This window comes from Puma concolor, chromosome B1, assembly GCF_028749965.1.
Source record: "Puma concolor isolate L17-30 chromosome B1, mPumCon1.1.hap2, whole genome shotgun sequence".
NCBI classification, from domain to species: domain Eukaryota; kingdom Metazoa; phylum Chordata; class Mammalia; order Carnivora; family Felidae; genus Puma; species Puma concolor.
Window position 1 is genome coordinate 93,161,046 of NC_141670.1, and position 19,165 is coordinate 93,180,210.

Sequence of the window (19,165 nt, forward strand, 5' to 3'; positions counted from 1 at the left end):
ACTGTCTTCAATTACACAATATTCTCAATAGAAGTTTTTACATGGATTGATACATTTCTTTTAAAATAGAAATGCTCCCTCTGAGACATTTAGTCACAGATTAATATGAACTGCTTTATTTGATAAGTTTAAAACCCTAGCTTTCAAAATAAGGAAATAAAAATTGTGATTGATTAACAGAGAAAAGCGGAAAATAAAATACTTTTGAACAACCCGAGGACAGCTCTAGAGAACCGGGTCTGCCGAGCTAAGAAATTACAAGTTCAACAAGTCTACAGTTAGAACCACCAGTGAAAAAATCCATTTGATAGAGCAGATACTAAGTACTGCAGATTTACAGGGCACCCCTTTAACTAATCCTGATGTAATCTTGATGTTTACAGGTCATGTTGTAGAAATGAAGAAAGACATTTCTAAGCTCGCCAGGTGCTTGCTTTCCAATAAGGACTATTTGAAAGGGGGAATTTCCCAACAAGTGAAGTCAGACCAACAAGCAGATCCCAGGCCCTCACCAGACCATGTCAGTTATCAGAAGGACAAACTGTTAATATTTATACTAACAGCCAGTATGTTTTGAGGGATGTTATGGAAACAAAGGGGTTTTCTTATGCTCTCTGAGACCCCAGTCAAAAACAGAGAAGTAAATGAACTATTCTTTTACTTTCTGAAATTGCTCTCATCAATATTGAGGCCCACACTGAAAAGACTGAACCTGAATCTCAAGGAAATGCCCTAGCTGACTTTCCTGCACAGACAGCAGCAACAGAATCTTAAAAGTTGTGGCTCAGGTGGTGGACTTTATTCTGCTTCGGCAAAAAATTAACCCTCATTGTCAGACTTTTTTGTCATCCTGATGTTCTTGGCACATAGTAATTGTCTGTTCCTGATTCAGAAAAAAATAATAATAATAATAATAATAATAAGATAGGCAAACAGTGGTTTAAATCAAACAGTTTTGGGCTATGGGAGACCCAAGATGGTAGTTTATCCTGGCTCCCTAGTAAACCCCAACTTTGGGTTTTTGCACTCCTTTATCTGCCATGGTGCGTTTAAGAGGACTCAAATTATGAATAGACATTGGTATAGCAACTTCTATACAATTGAGAAAACAGCTTACTACCAACATCTAACCTGTCAGATCCGTAACACTGGAAAAACTATTTTTGTCCCAAGAGGCCTCAGACTTAATCCTTCTGGTCCTTTTCAGCACTGGCAGCTGAACTTTATTCAACTATTTCTCATTTTATTTATGTTTCCACATGGTTTGGAGCCTCCCCCTGCCACAATGCTGATGCTCTCGCCATGGCAAAGAGATTATTAGAGACTGTGTTTCCCACTTGGGGCATACCTTCCACAATCTCCAGTGATCGAGGCACCCACCTCACTGGATAAATCATACGAGCCTTAATGAAGGCTTCTTGGAATGATTGCTGTCCCTATCATCCTCAGTCATCAGGCAAGGTCGAGAAAACTAATGGGATCCTCAAACTCAAAATCTCTAAACTTGTTGGAACTACTGGACTCCATTGACCTAAGGTATTGCCTCTGGCCTTGCTGACTGCTCTCAGATCCCTTTCGGGAAACAAACTAACTCTACATGAGATAGTCACCAGTAGACCAATGTCTATTGGTATACAACTTTCTGCTGATCCCTTGTTGTCACGATAGTATGACTCGTTACCAAAAGTATTTAATGTCTTATATTAATATATATTAATAAATATGTCAATAATGTCTTATTTAGTGTCTTATATACGATCATTATTTAACGTTTCTAAGTATCAACAGATTAAAGAAGACTTCCAAGTCTTGGGATCCAAGATCTCAATTCAAAAGATTCTGTTTGTTGGTCATTGTCTGAAGCCTAGTGACTGGGTATTCTGGAAACATCCACCTGAGCCCCACCGGAAAGAACATTACTGAGTCTTCTTGACCACTGACACTGCTGCAAATCTAGAAGACACTGAGTCTAAGGTACACATCTCACAGCTAAAGAAGGCTTTACCTGACATCTTGGCCTGTATAGACGCTGAAGACCCCCAAATCAAACTGACGAGGAATAGAAGCAGCTGCCATGAGTGTAGGCTCCTTCCACCCAGGACACCAGATCCACATTTCATACTTTAACTGAACATGAAAGCTTTTTTTTTTTTTTCCTTCTCTTTCTTTCCTTTACTCTGACATTGGTCTGGAAAGGTACACAACACCCCCATCCATATTTCCTACACCAATGCTAATGGGGGTGAACTCGTCAATCTTGGAAGTCTCTTACCAAGTTCCACTTTTATGATCAGAATATCCAGTGCCTTGTTTTTTTCCCTTTCTCCAATTATAGCTGTATTTAAGCAGTTAGACCCATATACCTATGTAAATCTTTGTACAATCCCACTCCCACATTGCCATGAACACCTGGATCAGATCTGCCCACTAAGAGATCTCTTCAGCAGCACCCATCTTTGCAAGGCCTTTTTATTTCAGACAATGAGATTTACTTTCTGAATGTGCTGAGAACTTCGTTGACCCCTGGGTTGAATGGGGTAAATGCATTAATCTCTGTAAACGAATCCATTAACAGAACCTCCTTAATGGGAATGGTTTGTGCCCTAATTGGCTTTGGCTTTGTCTATGATACTTTTCATTCTTCTTGGACCTGAATACCTAGTTATGGCTGGTACCTAACTGGGCCATGCCTCTTGGGTTATCCAACTGTGCCTCTAATTTTCCACAAACTAAGATACTTCGTGAATTGACTCCCCTGAATTCACACCATCCAATTAGAAAGAACCTCTCAGGAGCCACCCGTGACTCAGGATTTGCTGCCTTTGGCAGGGCCATACTTCCTTGGCCAGGAGTAAATGTAAATGAGAATATGATGGGAAACCTCTCCCTAATTCTTGACGATATTGTAGAATCTGATGCTAAAACAATAGCTACCCAAGAAAAATTTTTAGATGTTTCTGACCAAGGTAGTTCTTTCAACGTTTATTTATTTTTGGGACAGAGAGAGACAGAGGATGAACGGGGGAGGGGCAGAGAGAGAGGGAGACACAGAATCAGAAACAGGCTCCAGGCTCTGAGCCATCAGCCCAGAGCCTGACGCGGGGCTCGAACTCACGGAGCGCGAGATCGTGACCTGGCTGAAGTCGGACGCTTAACCGACTGCACCACCCAGGCGCCCCTGACCAAGGTAGTTCTTAAGGACAAGATAGCTCTTGATTATCTTTTTTTTTTAATTAAAAAAATTTTTTTATTTATTTTTGAGATAGACACAGAGCATGAGCAGGGGAGAGGCAGAGAGAGAGGGAGGGAGACAGACAGAATCTGAAGCAGGTTCCAGGCTCTGAGCTATCAGCACAGAGCCCGACACGGGGCTTGAACTCACAGACTGTGAGATCATGACCTGAACCGAAGTGGGACACCCAACCGACTGAGCCACCCAGGCGCCCCAGCCCTTGATTATCTTTAAGCTCAGCAAGAAGGTATCAGTGCTATGGCCAACACCAATGTGCTGCACCTGGATTAATACTTCTGTGGAAGTTGAAACCCGGTTATATAAGATCATTGAGCAAGCCACTTGGCTTAAAAAGGTGACTCTTTTAGGGGGGTCTTTCTTTGACTTTTTTGATTTTGATTGGTTTGGGTTTGGGGGACCATGGCTCCAAAGTGCACGCCACACATTAAAAACTATCCTGCCTATTATAATCATAATAATCTCCCTAGTGCATTGTATTCTCTCAAAAGCTTTAAATGTATGTTCACAGCTGCTAGCCACCAAGAAAATGATGTCCCCAAGACTGGGATTTCAAAAAAAGAAGCAAAGAGAATGATGAATCTAAGGACTATGAACCTGGAACAGTGACCTATGGAAACCACACAAAGAAACAACAAAAGCTGCGAATGGTAGCCGAGAGGGGTGCTAATGCCTTCAATTTTGATGACATATCTCAGTCAAGCTGACAGTCTGATCTCAAGGAAGGAATTGTTGAAAAGGAAACCACACATCCAAAATGGAGTTGCTTCTGCTAGGCCCGCATTGCCAAACAGGGGCTTTATTCCTAACCTAATTGTAGTTTCAACCTTCCCCAGAAATGCAATCTTTCTGGAATTCTCTGCTCAGCACCAGTGAAGTAATCCACATAATAAGTCCCTGTTAGCCCCCAAAGGGAGGCGATCTTGCCTATCTTGCCTGAAATAGTCCTTTATTTGGTTTATGATTCCCTTGTTCTGGATTTATGAAACCTTTCCCTTTCTGTGGCCCTTTGGAGCTCTTTTCTACTTGCTAGATGAGATGTCAGATTTCTGAATTGTTCGATAAAGCCAGTTAGAACTTTAAAATTTACTCAATTGAATTTTTGTTATTTAACACTGTCCAGATTCATTTTATGATATATCATATGTAAAAAAATATGATTCTGTCAATTATTCAGTAACTCCAACAAACATTTATTTGCATGGAAATAGAAAGTTATTCAAAAAGCACATTGGGGGTCAAGGGGAAAATATCAGGTAAATATATCCTAGTGCAATCATACATATATATTTTTCAATAGTAGGGATAGAGGGCTATTTGAGAGTTGCAAAGGGGGGCGAGGGAAACGACTGGAGCTCAGCAGCTGTGAGTTTTACTTCCTGGACTCCATACCACCAATAAATAGAGAGGCAAAGGTGAACTGAGCTGATGAGTAGATACCAAAGGCAAGTTAACTTTCATCTTGCAATTTTGCAATCAGCGCTGGTTAAATACAACTCAGAAGCAGACTAGAGTTTTAAGAAAGGAATGATTTCCATTTGTTGCCTGTATTCCATACTTTTGAGAATCAAGAATAGCGACAAAGTGATGAAAAGCAATATTAATAATTAAATACACCACTTAATGTGCGTTAGCATTGTGCTATGCGTTTCACACATGTCAGTTCACCTAATTCTCATAAGAATTTCACAGCTAAGTGTACTTCATATTTTACAAAAGTAAAGATCAAAATTCAGATGTGAGATAACTTTTTGAAAAGATCTCCCCTGACTTTCTATAGCATTAAAGAAATTTAAATTTGAAATAGTGATCATACGATGCGGTGCTTTTCAAACATTTGGGTAATGATTCACAGCGAGAAATATATTTCACATTGTGACCTATTTTACACATGTATCGGAAAAAAAATGTTTCACAAAGAACTATTTGTTTTTACCATGAGTGACGTGTTTTCATACTCTTCTACTCTACTTTTTTTTCCTATTCTATTTACTTCTAGTTTTATTTTTATGTTATCGTCTTAATACACTGAATTATTCTTGTGACCCACTATTGGGTATAGTGTTTTGACCACAAATTTGATTACTTAATTATTTGACTGTTGAATTATGTCACATTTTCCTATAGTTTCTTTGGTTCTCAAAGCAAACTAGAATTTTCATGAAGGCAGATATTACTATGCATTCCTACCTCTCCTCATTGTTGGACCTTAATAGAAGTGTGTAATTTAATAAAATTTAATTTTTATGTCTGAAAATTCATAATCGTGGGTACATAGAAGAGTCCATGATATGATTCCCAGAAAGGGTAAAAGTAAGGGACAGGAGGGACAGGTCTAGGGGAGCAAAGCAACTTGTAACTATCGCTGTTAACATTCTCTTGAGAATCATTCCTGTATATTTTTATTAGTTTTTTTCCCACCATAGGGCTGGCTTTATTAGACATAAAGAGCAAGAGAAATACCTAGTCCAATCCCTATCCCTTGTTGCTTCATAAAATGAGTTTCTGTCCAGGTATGTGTAGTTTGAACTCAAGAAAATTGGTTACGTAAACCACACATTAGGTTACAAAGCACACTTTTCTTTTACCTTTTAGTTATTTCAGAATATAAATTTCTGTAAGATTTGTCCAGATTATTATCATTATTAAAAAACTCTATACCTTAATTTATGTTTTCTTCTTGGAATATGATACCCATATGAATTTTATTTTTTTCTTATGTGTCCATTGATTTTAAATATGAAATAATTTGTGTCTAAAATTTTAGATAAAATATTTTCCTTTTATTGCTCGAAGGCACTCATATCCTGTGTCAAACATCTACATTATTCCTTGTGGGCCCTTGGTATTACTACAAATCAAAAAAACTTAAGAAGCAAATATAACAATAGGTGGAAAAATATATACATTTAAAATATTCATTGTGGGTATCATGAGAATCATATAGAATTAAATGCCTACTTTCAAAAGTGTAAATATCGCAAAATCCTTTAAACCTAGCATATGTTTCTTCGAATGAGACTCAGTTTTGAACAGATGTCCCCTTAGACCTGTTATATTAAGACTGAATTTACTAAATCAGCATTAGTTGTTTTTAAACTTAGGGCCATATTTTGCCACTGATTTTTATTCAAAGCTCCCACGGGCGTCAGTGGAAGATCCATGCATGGAAAAATGGCATAATATGTATCCTAGTTTTATTTATTTCATGTGTATACAGCAGTATAAAATAATATATTACATTTACACTCATTTTACTTATGTATTATTATAGCATTCACAGTAACAAACACTATAGTTAAGATTTAAACTCATCTTTTGTTATAATACCCTGTTTTCACTCACAGATAACTGTCTTGAAAATGTGTTTAGAGCTGAAATTCCCTGCTTACTTTCAGCTCTATGATGTACGGATGTATTGGAAGTCTGAGTTCTATCGTTCAGAAGTTTTTGAGTCTCATGCGAGATTTTAATATTTGCATCATTAATGCAAAAATTGCACGCAACTCAAAAACGTCTGAAGTGTAAAACTTCAAACTAAGCATGTGACAAGTTTTCAGGAAATAAAAGTCATTTTTCTAATTTTACAAATACTTAAAAAATAACAGTGGTTAGAAATACATGCATGCACACTAAAGGTATTAGAATTTTAGTCATATTATTGCCTGCAATACTCTGGCGGCACCCATCTCCCAGCATTCTCATAGAATGCTATAATCTAAAACCTATGCCAAGTTTTAGAAGAAACAAAAATATTCTATTGAACAGTAGCTTCACAAATTACTGTATAAGGATTTTGTTCGACCTAGCAGAGGGATAGTCCTTGAAGTGCTAACAATATATATAAAATAATTTTACTACTCCATGGCATAAAAAATATGGAATTTTGTCATTTTCTGTTTTTCCTTGTTAAAAAGGAACATAAAAAGGATGTTAAGTGCAAAGCCTTTACCACTACAAAATTAGAGTTTTGAAAAAGATAAAGAACCCAAGAAATTGCAATATGAAAAATATAAGATTTTCAGAAAAATTATCAAGTATACCAAGATTTTAAATGTTTTTGAGTTCCTCGGGTATTAAAAGCACACATAGAAATATGAGGGGGAGAAAGAAAACCACATGTAATGACAAATAACAGTGCTATGATCAGTCAGCACCGTAAGTAATTTTCTTTATGCTGCCTAACATTTGCAACATTCTGAGTCAGTAGTCGTATTAAATATTAATTTTACTCCAGTAAACTATTTTTGTAAAGTTAAAACGGCATAATTAATAGACAGTTATTAAAGTTTATGTTGAGAATTGTGAGGATGTTTTTTCTTCCTCTTATTGAAGAACTAAGAAGGTTTCTACAGTACAGGAGATCCGGCGGCAAATTATAACGCTATTAAGAAATGAAACAGGAGGAAATTAACAGGAAACGGGAGTAATTAAAATATTTAAATCCTCTACTATAGTACTTAATTTGCAATGTTTGATAAAGGCATTGCATTTAATATCTTCAAAAAACAAAATATACATATTTCTCAATAGTTCCCAAGAAAGATGATACACTTAGAGTGATACCATTATATCTGTAAAGTAATTATGATGTGATACTTAAATATTGATTTAAAATGATTTCACAAAATTATGTTTACAAGATAAGAATTAGAATTTTACACGTGGAGGAAATATTTCTAAAAATTGTCGTTTGACATACCTTTGAAACATTAAGACACTGTTTCCACAGGAAAATATTTTGACATTTTTACTACTTTAGAACGAACCGTGTTTATCAAGGAGTAAATGTCATGATCATTCGTTTCTGAAGTAATTTATTGATGAAATGTCATCTAATAATTTAGATAGTATTTTTTGATATGTATGAAATTCCGTAAGACTGGATATTAAGATGACTGGATTAAACAGAAAAACTATTCTAAAATTCCTTTTCATGGTAATCTAATACATGTTTTTTTGTAAACCTTTATTATTGATTGGTTGCATTTTTCTATTTTATAGTCCCCCTCTCATTGGTAGAAAACATCCTAGCCAATTAGCTAAAATTATATCATTACTCTCTGGTAACTTCTGATTTATTCTGGATACAATACATGATTAATAACTGTTTAGCATTTTAGCAAATTCTATCTTTCCCACAAATTGGGTAAAATTTTCTTGTTTTTGTTGTTTGTTTTTGTTGATTAATGATATAATTTAATAATTAGAATGTAAATTAGAATAACTGTTACTATGATATATAAAAAACGAATGCGTAAATATATGGCATAAGAAGTTTGTTCAAGGGAGATGATATACGATGACATAAAAGTCTAAATAATTAAAGAAACCTTCTTAACATTGAATGAATGAATACAAACATAATACATGAAATGAATATAACCTTACTTTTAATGCATGTGATAAGGCAGATGGATGTGTGTTTTCCGCCATAATTGGAAAATGATGAATGAAAGGTTTTAATTAAAGCAGTGATTCAACAAGAAAATCATTTTCTTGTTTAAAAAGCAATTACAACAAACATATTTTTCCAGCTAAATTATATAGAAACATATCCTTATTAAAATAGTCTATCATTCAAAATCTTAATGAAGTAGCGCCAAAAGTTTGAGAAAATGTTACTGCTGCACTTTTGTGAACGTATGTGCTTTTGTGTCATATGCGATGGATTGGTTTTACGTATTTTTAAAGGGTCCCCAAAAGACTGGAATATTACACATACTTCAACAGATAAAATGATTGGGATTATGACATATTAATCTCTGTCATTTGATAAGTCAAATGAGTGATGCCAAGATATCACTCAAATCTACATATCAAGGTCCTCTGAAAATATGTATGCATTTTATTGTTAAATCGAAGGAAAATGTTCCCATTTACATGACCATAAAACTAGGTGGGAAACATTTGTTATGTGTTAAGCTTTAGTCTGCTTTTTAATAACATAGCACAGCTCAAACTATCACTGAATCCAGAAGATCAGTTAGCAGTTAAGGTAAATGTGTCAAAATTGATCTGTAATTTGGATTGGGCAAACATTTAGAAATGTTGAAGGCTTTCTTAGGAGGGAGCTTTGAGAATTCTGCTTTTTCCTAAGATTGTCTCACATCCTCTGATTTTTCTCTCTTAATTTCTCTCTTAATTAAGCAATAAACAACAGCTGGTAAAAAGAAAACTATGTAAAAGAAAGGAAAATACATCTAAAGGAATTTAATAATTAACTTCGTGGACATGAAAATAAAAGGCAAGCTTAACTTTTCAAGGCTGACTCAAAGAATTTTCTCATTAATAAAACACTGACTATATTTAAGCTATAAAATCTTCACATGTAAGATAATACTGAAACAATAATGTACCATATTTCTATCTCCAAATTTATTTAACTTATTTTAAATTTAGAGATCACTTATATCTTATAGTTACTCTTTACCAGTTCAGATACTTATATATCTCTATATGTTCATATAGAGTTATAAATAGATTTTATATTCATGTGTTAGTAAGTCACAAAACTATGTAAAACTATGTAAAATAAAATTCTGTGTGAGTTATACGGTTGAGGACTTCTTAAAATAGTAATCTCAATTACGTATTTTACACCACAAAATGTACAGACACCCAGTGTTTGTTTTTGTTTTTTTTTCTAACAACAAATACAGGTGGATTTATAGATTCTTTATAAAAGCTTTAAATGATTCTAAATTCAAAGCCATAGAAATAGAATCGAAAGAATGTAGATTGTTAGATATTCTGATATTACATATTCAGTGCTCTTCTGATAACATCGACAGCTATATCTTTGGCATTGAAAATTCAGTACAAGTTCTTGACAAAATTGTGTAGCTTAGAGCTTCATTTTCTTTTAAACAAGGAAAAACAGGGTTGTATAAGATGAAAATTGGGAGGAAACTATTAATGATTATTCTTTTCTTAGTAAGTTTATCTTTGGGACCCTGAATTACCTTCACTTTACTATATGATGTGGACTGTATGAATCCATTTAAAAACCAACTGAGTTGTACCACATTTTAGGAAAATTATATAATATAATATATATATTTTATATTTATTTAGAAGCTTTGAAATAGTACAGTAAACACTTTGCAACACGGTGTATAAACTACAGAATGTCTTTGATATTTTGTGGGTCTTCAGAATACAACATTTTTTATAACCCACAGGTGAAAAGAACATAATCACAATCTGTCTTGTAAAGTTGGAATAGTTTGGGGAACACTTGATCACACAAAAAGAATATAAAACAGTCAAGTTTAAAACAGTGATATTGCATTTATAATGCACAAATTTCCTTTATCTTTATGACTGGCTTCTCGTGGTGAATATAAACATGTAAAGGGCTCAGTGACATTTGGAGAGAGAAAGATATATAGTGCTGTAAACAGGCACACACTGATCGGAGAGGCAAAAGCAGTTGCCTCTAAAGTTTCTACAGTTCTGCACATTTCAACTCATTTCTCAGGCCTGCTGAGAGCAATTAGGTCCTATAATTGGCCACGATGACTCCGCCGGCAATCTAGTACTCGGTTACACACAACTAACTGATGGCCAAGATAATGAAGTTGAAAAGTTGATGCTTTTGTTGGTCGACTTTGTGCAAATCATGCTGCTTCAGGTAAATCCTGTAGAATTGACTAGCATATCCTTTTCCGTGCTGTGAAAAAGAAAGAAAAATACTCTAAGAAAAGGAGCCTGCGTTTGGGAGTTTAGAATTGCACGTTACTGGAAAAGAAACAAATACAACTGGAAATAAGTCGTCTCCCTATACCAGATCCACGTCGTGTCAAAGTATTTCAGTGTTAGCCTTGGTTTCTAATTGTCAAGTCAATCCGTTGCGTGGGTTTCTAAAAATGTCAATTTTGGTATTTTAGAAAATGAGTTTTGTGTGGGAAAGGTATGTTTTATATATCAAGCACCAATTATGTGGAGATTAAACTTTTGAAGTTACATACAGAACAATCCCCACTTCGTTACTTATGCACGATCAGAGTATAGAAAAAAAAATGTGTGGCCTGTAAACATTCTAGAATGAGTCATTCGAATATCTACAAATAACTGGTTATATGTTTAATTGAAAAAATTCCAAATTATATATATTAAATCAACATATCATACAGAAACCTGTACTAGAAAATGTCGATGTAATTAAAAAGTTAAAAAATGCTTCACATTTTCTGGTTTTACTTTACTTCATCCTTTATATTATGTAAAAACCAAACCTTTTAATGTGTACAAAAATAATAATAGTAATAAATTTATTCCCTAAAAGGAATCCGTTTTCTTATAAAAGGGTGACAGGAAAAAAGATACTGAATTTGGTCCAGTCTTATAAAATGTACTGAATTATGAGGTAGAATTTCCAAATCCAATCATTTAGATTTTATGATTTTAAGTATTTTATTTATTTATAACGATAACGGATATTTCTTCCTACCTTTCTATAATCTTTATATTAGACAATGAGCACAATGAGAGCAGAAACTGCATTGTCTAGGTCAGCATCTGGCACGTAATAGATATATAATGAAAATGTGCGGAAAATAGTGTTCAATTGTGATAAAAAGCAATTCTGTTGTGTAAAATCGATTATAATAATATATATACATATATAAATTAAAATATAATTCAAAATTAAGAATTACACTAAATGGCATAACTGGATCGTCTCAATCTGGTAAATAGTTGGCTATTTTGTTTCTTTTGTTTGTTTTCTTTTAACACAAACCTAAGAACGTACTGATCAGAATAATTTTTCTTCTGTGGTATTTCCATTTATTTCAAGTAGATTATCTAGTTAATATATTTTTCTTAATTTATTTCTCCAGTTCTCACATTTATTTTTCCTCACAAATTCAGTTTCTGAACAAATCACCAAACATTTCTTCCCTAGGTCACCATTTAGCAGACACATCAACTAAAATTGGAAAAGTCAGGCACCATAATTGACAGAAATAAAGTGAAAATGAATATTTACATGTCCCTGCTGGTAACTCATATTGAGCAATCAAAATATATATATTTTTGTAATATAATATCATGAATTATAAAACAAGTTAGCTACAACCCAGGATTATATGGTAGTTATTATAACTTACCTGGTCATAATGCTATAGAGAATATTCTATTAAAGAAAATAGAAATTTTCCTCTTTTTAAGCAATCAAATCTTATTTTCCTGTGTTCTTGAATTCGAATTCCCTGTTTCATGCTAAACGTGAATATATATAGTTTAAATATATTTTGTTTATACCAATCAGAATTTAAAATGCCTCAGTAAATTACAATAACTAAGCACTATGGAAATTCAGGTTTGTAAAATGAATTTGAACAAATAATTGCAGGGGTCAAATAATTTACTGTCTAATCCAAATAATTGTGTGAGTAAAAGGAAGCACAGGACATAATCTTGTGCTTTTATGGATAACTCAGGACACACGAACATTCTGCAAATAATACCACTTTTCTCAAAATAAGGAGGGGATGGGGCGCCTGGGTGGCGCAGTCGGTTAAGCGTCCGACTTCAGCCAGGTCACGATCTCGCGGTCCGTGAGTTCGAGCCCCGCATCAGGCTCTGGGCTGATGGCTCAGAGCCTGTTTCCGATTCTGTGTCTCCCTCTCTCTCTGCCCCTCCCCCGTTCATGCTCTGTCTCTCTCTGTCCCACAAATAAATAAAAACGTTGAAAAAATTTAAAAAAAAAAAAAATAAGGAGGGGATACTACTTACAGGATGAAACTTTTTTTTTCTTAAACTACTGATTTATAAGAAACAACTTTCTAGTAGTTCGAGGACAGAACAAACTCGAGTGACTTATCCACAACCTATAGAGTAATTTATTATGTGTAAAAATTAATATACCGAAAAGCACATCGCAGTATAATGCAGAAATTAGTCAACCTAACACCTATTTAAATCAGTAAAATGTTTCTCATTAGGTTATAAAATACTTATGGAGAAACCCTTTAGTATGGATATTACATGTTTATTTCATGTAGTCAAAATACAAAAACAAATTGTTTTTACTGAAACAGTCCAGAATTTTAAGAACACAGAAGTTTAGCACACATTATACTTGATACCTTAAATCTCAACATAAATTTAAAATGCATAATTTAGTTACTGCTTAGGGTTACTTGTGTGCCGCTTTTATTTAAAGTGCGCCTATTTCAAGTAGTTGTATGAATAATATAACCGCCTTTTATTAAATTACCACCTCCCACCTATCTGTTAAGTCAGGAATGCAAATCTGAATAGGACAAGCGTAAAGGCTGAGGTTGAAGGTCAGAACCAAGTAGGATGGGAAGGAAAGATCTCCTCTATTTCAGCATCAAATTTCCCAAATGTGAAGTAGTGCCAGATAAACTAGAGAAAATGAAATATTATTACTAAAGTTATAGTCACATACATTTTGTTTCAAGCCTTTTAAGAGCTGATTTTGAATACTGAATATTCATTGTCCTTGGGGGCTGTCTGGGTTAATGTTGGACATGCAGCACACAAATATATATACATATATAAAAGCAATGTTATTACATTTTAGAGTCAGTGCCAAGGACAGTTATTCTGCAGTGTTAACTATTATGGGTATGCATTTGCTGAAACATTTCAGGCTAGAGAGAATGGGTCAAATACACTGAATCTCTATGCTTTATGATATATTCTACATATGTTTTAGAATTATGAAAGCGTACTTGAATTTTTTTTTTGCTTTTTCTCTTCACTTCACAAATGCATTTTTCCCCTAGTTATTCATCAGCATACATAAGGAGTTGGTCACTTGATACAGATGAAAGATTTTCTTTTCAGTCAAATCTAAAGTAAAGGCAAAGGACTGTTGGTATTCTTTTTCTATCAATTTATTCATTCACTTCATTTATTCTTCAAAGTGAGTCATAAAAATATTACATTTAAGACCTTTATATTATTTTCTGAACTATGGATGAAAAAATTACTCTTAATGGAAAAGAGATATTCAAATATCTCCTTTTTTATAATTTTGCATACATGTATGTATGCATATATTTAACATTATAGGTATGTATATATTTAACATATAGGTTTTAATGACACTTTTATGATACATATTTTTCTTTGTAATTTTTTTAAGTTTATTTATTTTTGACAGAAACAGAGTACGAGCATGACCTGGGAAGGGGCAGAGAGAGAGAGGGAGACACAGAATCCGAAGCAGGCTCCAGGCTCTGAGCTGTCAGCAGAGAGCCTGACGCGGGGCTCTAACTCACAAACCCTGAGATCATGACCTGGGCCGAAGTCGGATGCTCAACCGGCTGAGCCACCCAGGCGCCCCGATGCATATTTTTCTTTATATTGTGTCATCCTGTTATTGCCTTTGATCATCTGTAAAGTATATTAAACTTTGGGACATTTACAAATTCTGATTAATGATGTAAGAAGAATAACTATCAGCCTGTATGCTGCAGAAATAATTGTAAAAATAAAAGTGCTGATAACCTATTTATACCATGAATAATATTATAATTTGCCTGCCGAAAAATAATTTAGTGTAATATATTAAAATGAAAATAAAATAACTAGAATATTCACATTTCTATATTTGCATAACAGGAAGCAAGTTATCCTTTATACTTTATGACAGTATGAACCACAGAAGCTAAAGAAATATATAAACGTGTGAAGTGATCTAACCTACTTCTGTGACTGAAAGAAAGAACAGCCTTCAAATATCCCAAATGATTGAGACTCCACTGCAGTGAAAAACTTCCAGATACTGAGATCAGTAACCTACTCCAGAGCGCATTCAAAAGTTTAATGAGCCTCAAGGTCAGGACACTTCTTTATAAGTAAAGTGAAACTAGCAGAGACAAGTTAAAGCCCATTACCCCTTCTAGAAGTCAGAAACACCTGCCCTCTGTGTCCTGAGTAAAAGCATATCATAAACTGAAAGATCGTTTAAAAGGAAGTCTCCATTAGAGATCTGTCCAGCTGAATAATCAATTCATTTAACTTTCCTCTATCTTATTCCTGAGACATTTTTGAGGATTCTCTTTAAGAATGTATTTTTTTTTCTGTTTAACAGTAAAGTCCAGAAATAAGCATAGTAGAGGTTACTATTAAAAGTGGGTCACTGCTTGATTTGTCTTTTATCTTCCCACTTGAACAGTATTATATTTGTTTTTATATTTTAAGATATAATCGTACATTGTCCATATTGTAAATGTTTTTCTTTTCACAAAAAAATGACAAAAAGTTTTAAAATTTTAAGATCCATATAAGGCATAATTATTATGAATTACAAAAAGCTTGAAAGCCTTCTGTTATTATAATATATATTGTCTTTTGTCTAATAGTACTAGCTTAGTGCAGCATAATCTTGAGGTCTTACATTTATTTCGTAATATTCACACCATCCTCATGTTAAATTTCCTTTTTTCCTTTCATCAAACAGTATGCTCTTTATTTTAGGTTGACAGAGCTAAGAGATTATAGAATACATTTAGAAAACGAGAGTTCATCTGGAGAAAGTGGTTCCCATATGTAAACTTGATTAGTTTTTTAGAAAGAAAAATTTATAAAATGAGTGACTCAAACAAGCCTTCAGAACAATGCGAGAAATATGTATTAAATCCAAGTGTTTAGTTTAGTCTTTAGATTTATGTAATGCTTACAATGTAGTTTACAATTAATAAATGTTTATTAAAAGTTAAATTCATGGGTGTTCGCAGAGATAGGCAATTGGCAAGCGTAGTTTTGTGGTATAGAATTTTACACCAAGAATGAGCAAAATGGATCATTTCTGAGAGAAAACAAGCATGTTGAGCATATTCTTTTCAGAAATATTAAAAAGAAAACCATTGCCTGCCGTTTTCATCTTTCAAAATGGCATCACTTGGACCAAATTCCTCTACAGGAGCCTCATACCTAATCTATTTGCAGTTTCAACCTCTCCCTCCCAGAAATCCAGTGTTAATCGTCAGTCAGGAGAAACTTTTCTTTTTGATTAGCAATTAGGGACACAAGGGCCCTCTCTCTTCCCCAAAGGAAGATGAGGTAATTTGCATGATAAATCCCTTTCTTACCCCCGCTATGGGAAAGCAGCCTTGCCTGGAACAATCCTTTCCTTCCTTCCCTTCGTTTTGCTAATAACTTTCTTGCCCCACCTTTCTTCTATAAAAACCTTCCATTTTGTAAAATTCCTCAGGGGCCCCCTGTATTTGCCAGATCGGATGCTGTCCAATTGGTGAATCATTTAATAAAGCCAATTAGATCTTTAAAATTTACTCGGTTGGATTTCTGTTACTTAACAACAGTCACCATCTCCCCTAAAAATCCAAAGTAACCAATACTGCTATATTTCAGTTGTGGTAAAGACTATATACCAATTTGAGGCTATGGATTAAAAATGAATTAGGACTCATATTCTCACTAAGAATGGTTATGTACAAAGATACTTTATTTTATAAGCTGGAATGTGCTCCCAATATCAAGTAGAGGTTGATGTACTGTACAAAGCCCTGAATTTACTACCAGGGAAAATTTCAGAATTCATTGCTCAAAATTTATTTTCAAGCCAAACTTTATCGTTATTTAAAAGATTTAACAACCTTCAAAACAGGAGCTTCTATCTGTCCACAAGTACAGTCCACAACTATGACATATATCATGACCCTCACACAACTCTGTATGAGGACGAGTCTCCTGAAACATCATGGGTTCTTTCTAGATAGAGGATCCATGGGCTTTTAGAAATTTCTATATACCTGCGTGTGTTTATGTGCATATGGGTATGTGTTATTTAAAATGACCTTCTCACAAAGGTACATTTACAACTGGTTCACTAGAAAATATCTACCCTGTGGGTTACTGTGACCATGTCAACTATCACTACTATTTTTAACAGGAAAGCTGTACAATTATAGTAACTCAATTTTGTTTTTAAAATCTTTAATTCTAATTAGCTAAATTAATTAAGAGTGCTTTGAACTCTACAGCAAAAACCAGTGATCAAGTATCAGCTCCTTTAATTAGACAATACACTTTGATTATTATCATTATCTAAATTGATTCAAGCTAGATATCTAAAAACACAGTAATCATGCATAATTTTTCCATCTAAACACAAGAGTGGTCAGTATTCTAAATATCTGTTCTTGAAATATTAAAACCATTAAGCTTTTAAATTATTTATGAAAAAATAAAAACCCATATGACAAGGTATTGCATAAAAGTTACAGATTGAAGGAATCATCTAGAAATGTGGAAAATTATGCCTTAGAGGCTTAAGAAATTTTCCCTGAGAGGGGAAAAATAGTAGAAGGCGACAATACCTAGCACACATTGGCCACTCTGTCAGGCTCTCTTGATGAATAAAACCACCTTGCATCATTGGCATCTTAAAATCAAAGCTGGGGATTGAGTTAGTTTTTTAATACTTCCATCCCACATCAGCATATAGTTAGGCAATGGAACTCTAATATATATTGCCCTCTATGTTTATAATATCATCGAACACTTTTCTGGAATCCTTTATCATAATCCACTAAAATATGAACACTATGATTTGTTCCAGAGTTATTTGAAAACCACATTTTTTTTTATGTTGGTAATAAAGAAGTACCCTTGAAATATCTCTTGAAGACAAGCCACTCAGTTATCTTGCTTTAATAATGACAAAGGATGCTTTCATTTAAGTTACACAAATACCATTAGTTTATGTATCTAAAATTCTAAGAGGATATCCTTATACTCCTTTACAGAATAAATGGTTCTTCTTTTTTCTTTGACAATTATGAGCAACAACATTTACTGACATTTAGACGCTTGTATTTCAACTAGTTTTCTTCAAAACAACATTATAAGGAGATCAAATTAGTTATTTCCCTGTAAGGTCGCAATTAGCATTAATTTTCAAAGCAGAAGACATGAAAAATGCCTGAATGGGATCTGTCATTCCTACAGGTATAAGGGTCTTATGTACATAGACCTATCTGCAACAAACATCATTGTACCACAATATTAGATCAATTACTAGTGATGTGTGCACCTTTGTCTTTTATATGAAAACTAATCATAAATTCCAGCAATGAAAGATAGGAAAAACTTTAAAAATAAATACATAAAACCTTCATTTAAAAATATACAGCTATGTATCTAATTTATTAACCACTAATAACCTACTTAAGCCAAATACAATTTCAAAATAATGTAAGTAAAACCTTAGATAATTAAGCCATGAAAATAAATGCAAAATCTTCAGGATTGGGAAATAAAATACTGATGACACAATTCACACAAATTTATTTTCAAAAAAGACACACACGATACACACAGCTTAGAAATTATGTATAAAAATATGGCTGTATATTTAATATACTTAATGATCCGATTTCCCCTAACATAACTCAGTTGCTTCTATGTGTAAACAAAGAGCAGATTAAAAAGAGGAATTTGCAGGCTCAGATAGGGGTTGAAATGCTGACATACTGAGAAGTGAAAGCTGACCACTGTTTTTTCTGTATTCAGAAAACAACCCTCACACTCAACCATGTCAGAAACTCCAAGACTACGTATGGGCTTCCATAACGCCTTGAGCAGGATTGCCAGATAAAATACAGAATGCCCTTACATTTGAATTTCAAGTAAATAATGAATAATTTGTTAGTATACATAAGCTCCATGCAACATTTAGGTGTCATGTCATTTATTTGTTAAACCTGGCAGCCCTATCCTAAAGCATCTGTTTCATGACACCACAGGTGACACTAGTTACTACTGAGGTAAATGGTACAGTGTTTTCTAGAAAAACATGTTGCGTTACATTTTCTAATTATTTTATAACACTATAATTCCTAAATTTCATATGTATTTCAGTCTACAATGATTTACAATTAAGATAACAATTTTTTTTAATTTAAGATT

General features: G+C 33.8%; 1 protein-coding gene across 2 annotated transcripts in view; it reads right to left on the bottom strand.

The window, feature by feature from the left end:
• PCDH10 (protocadherin 10) overlaps nucleotides 1–19,165 on the bottom strand; it is a 62,023-nt gene that overhangs the window by 11,705 nt on the left and 31,153 nt on the right. Inside the window, exon 5 of one of the 2 annotated variants that reach the window (XM_086704227.1) lies at nucleotides 6,431–10,925. The exons of the other annotated variant lie outside the window; for it this stretch is intronic. Within the exon in view, the coding sequence (XP_086560353.1) occupies nucleotides 10,906–10,925 (20 nt within the window). The 3' untranslated portion in view covers nucleotides 6,431–10,905. Of the gene's footprint in view, nucleotides 1–6,430; nucleotides 10,926–19,165 lie in introns of those variants that run through there. 2 annotated transcript variants of the gene reach the window in all.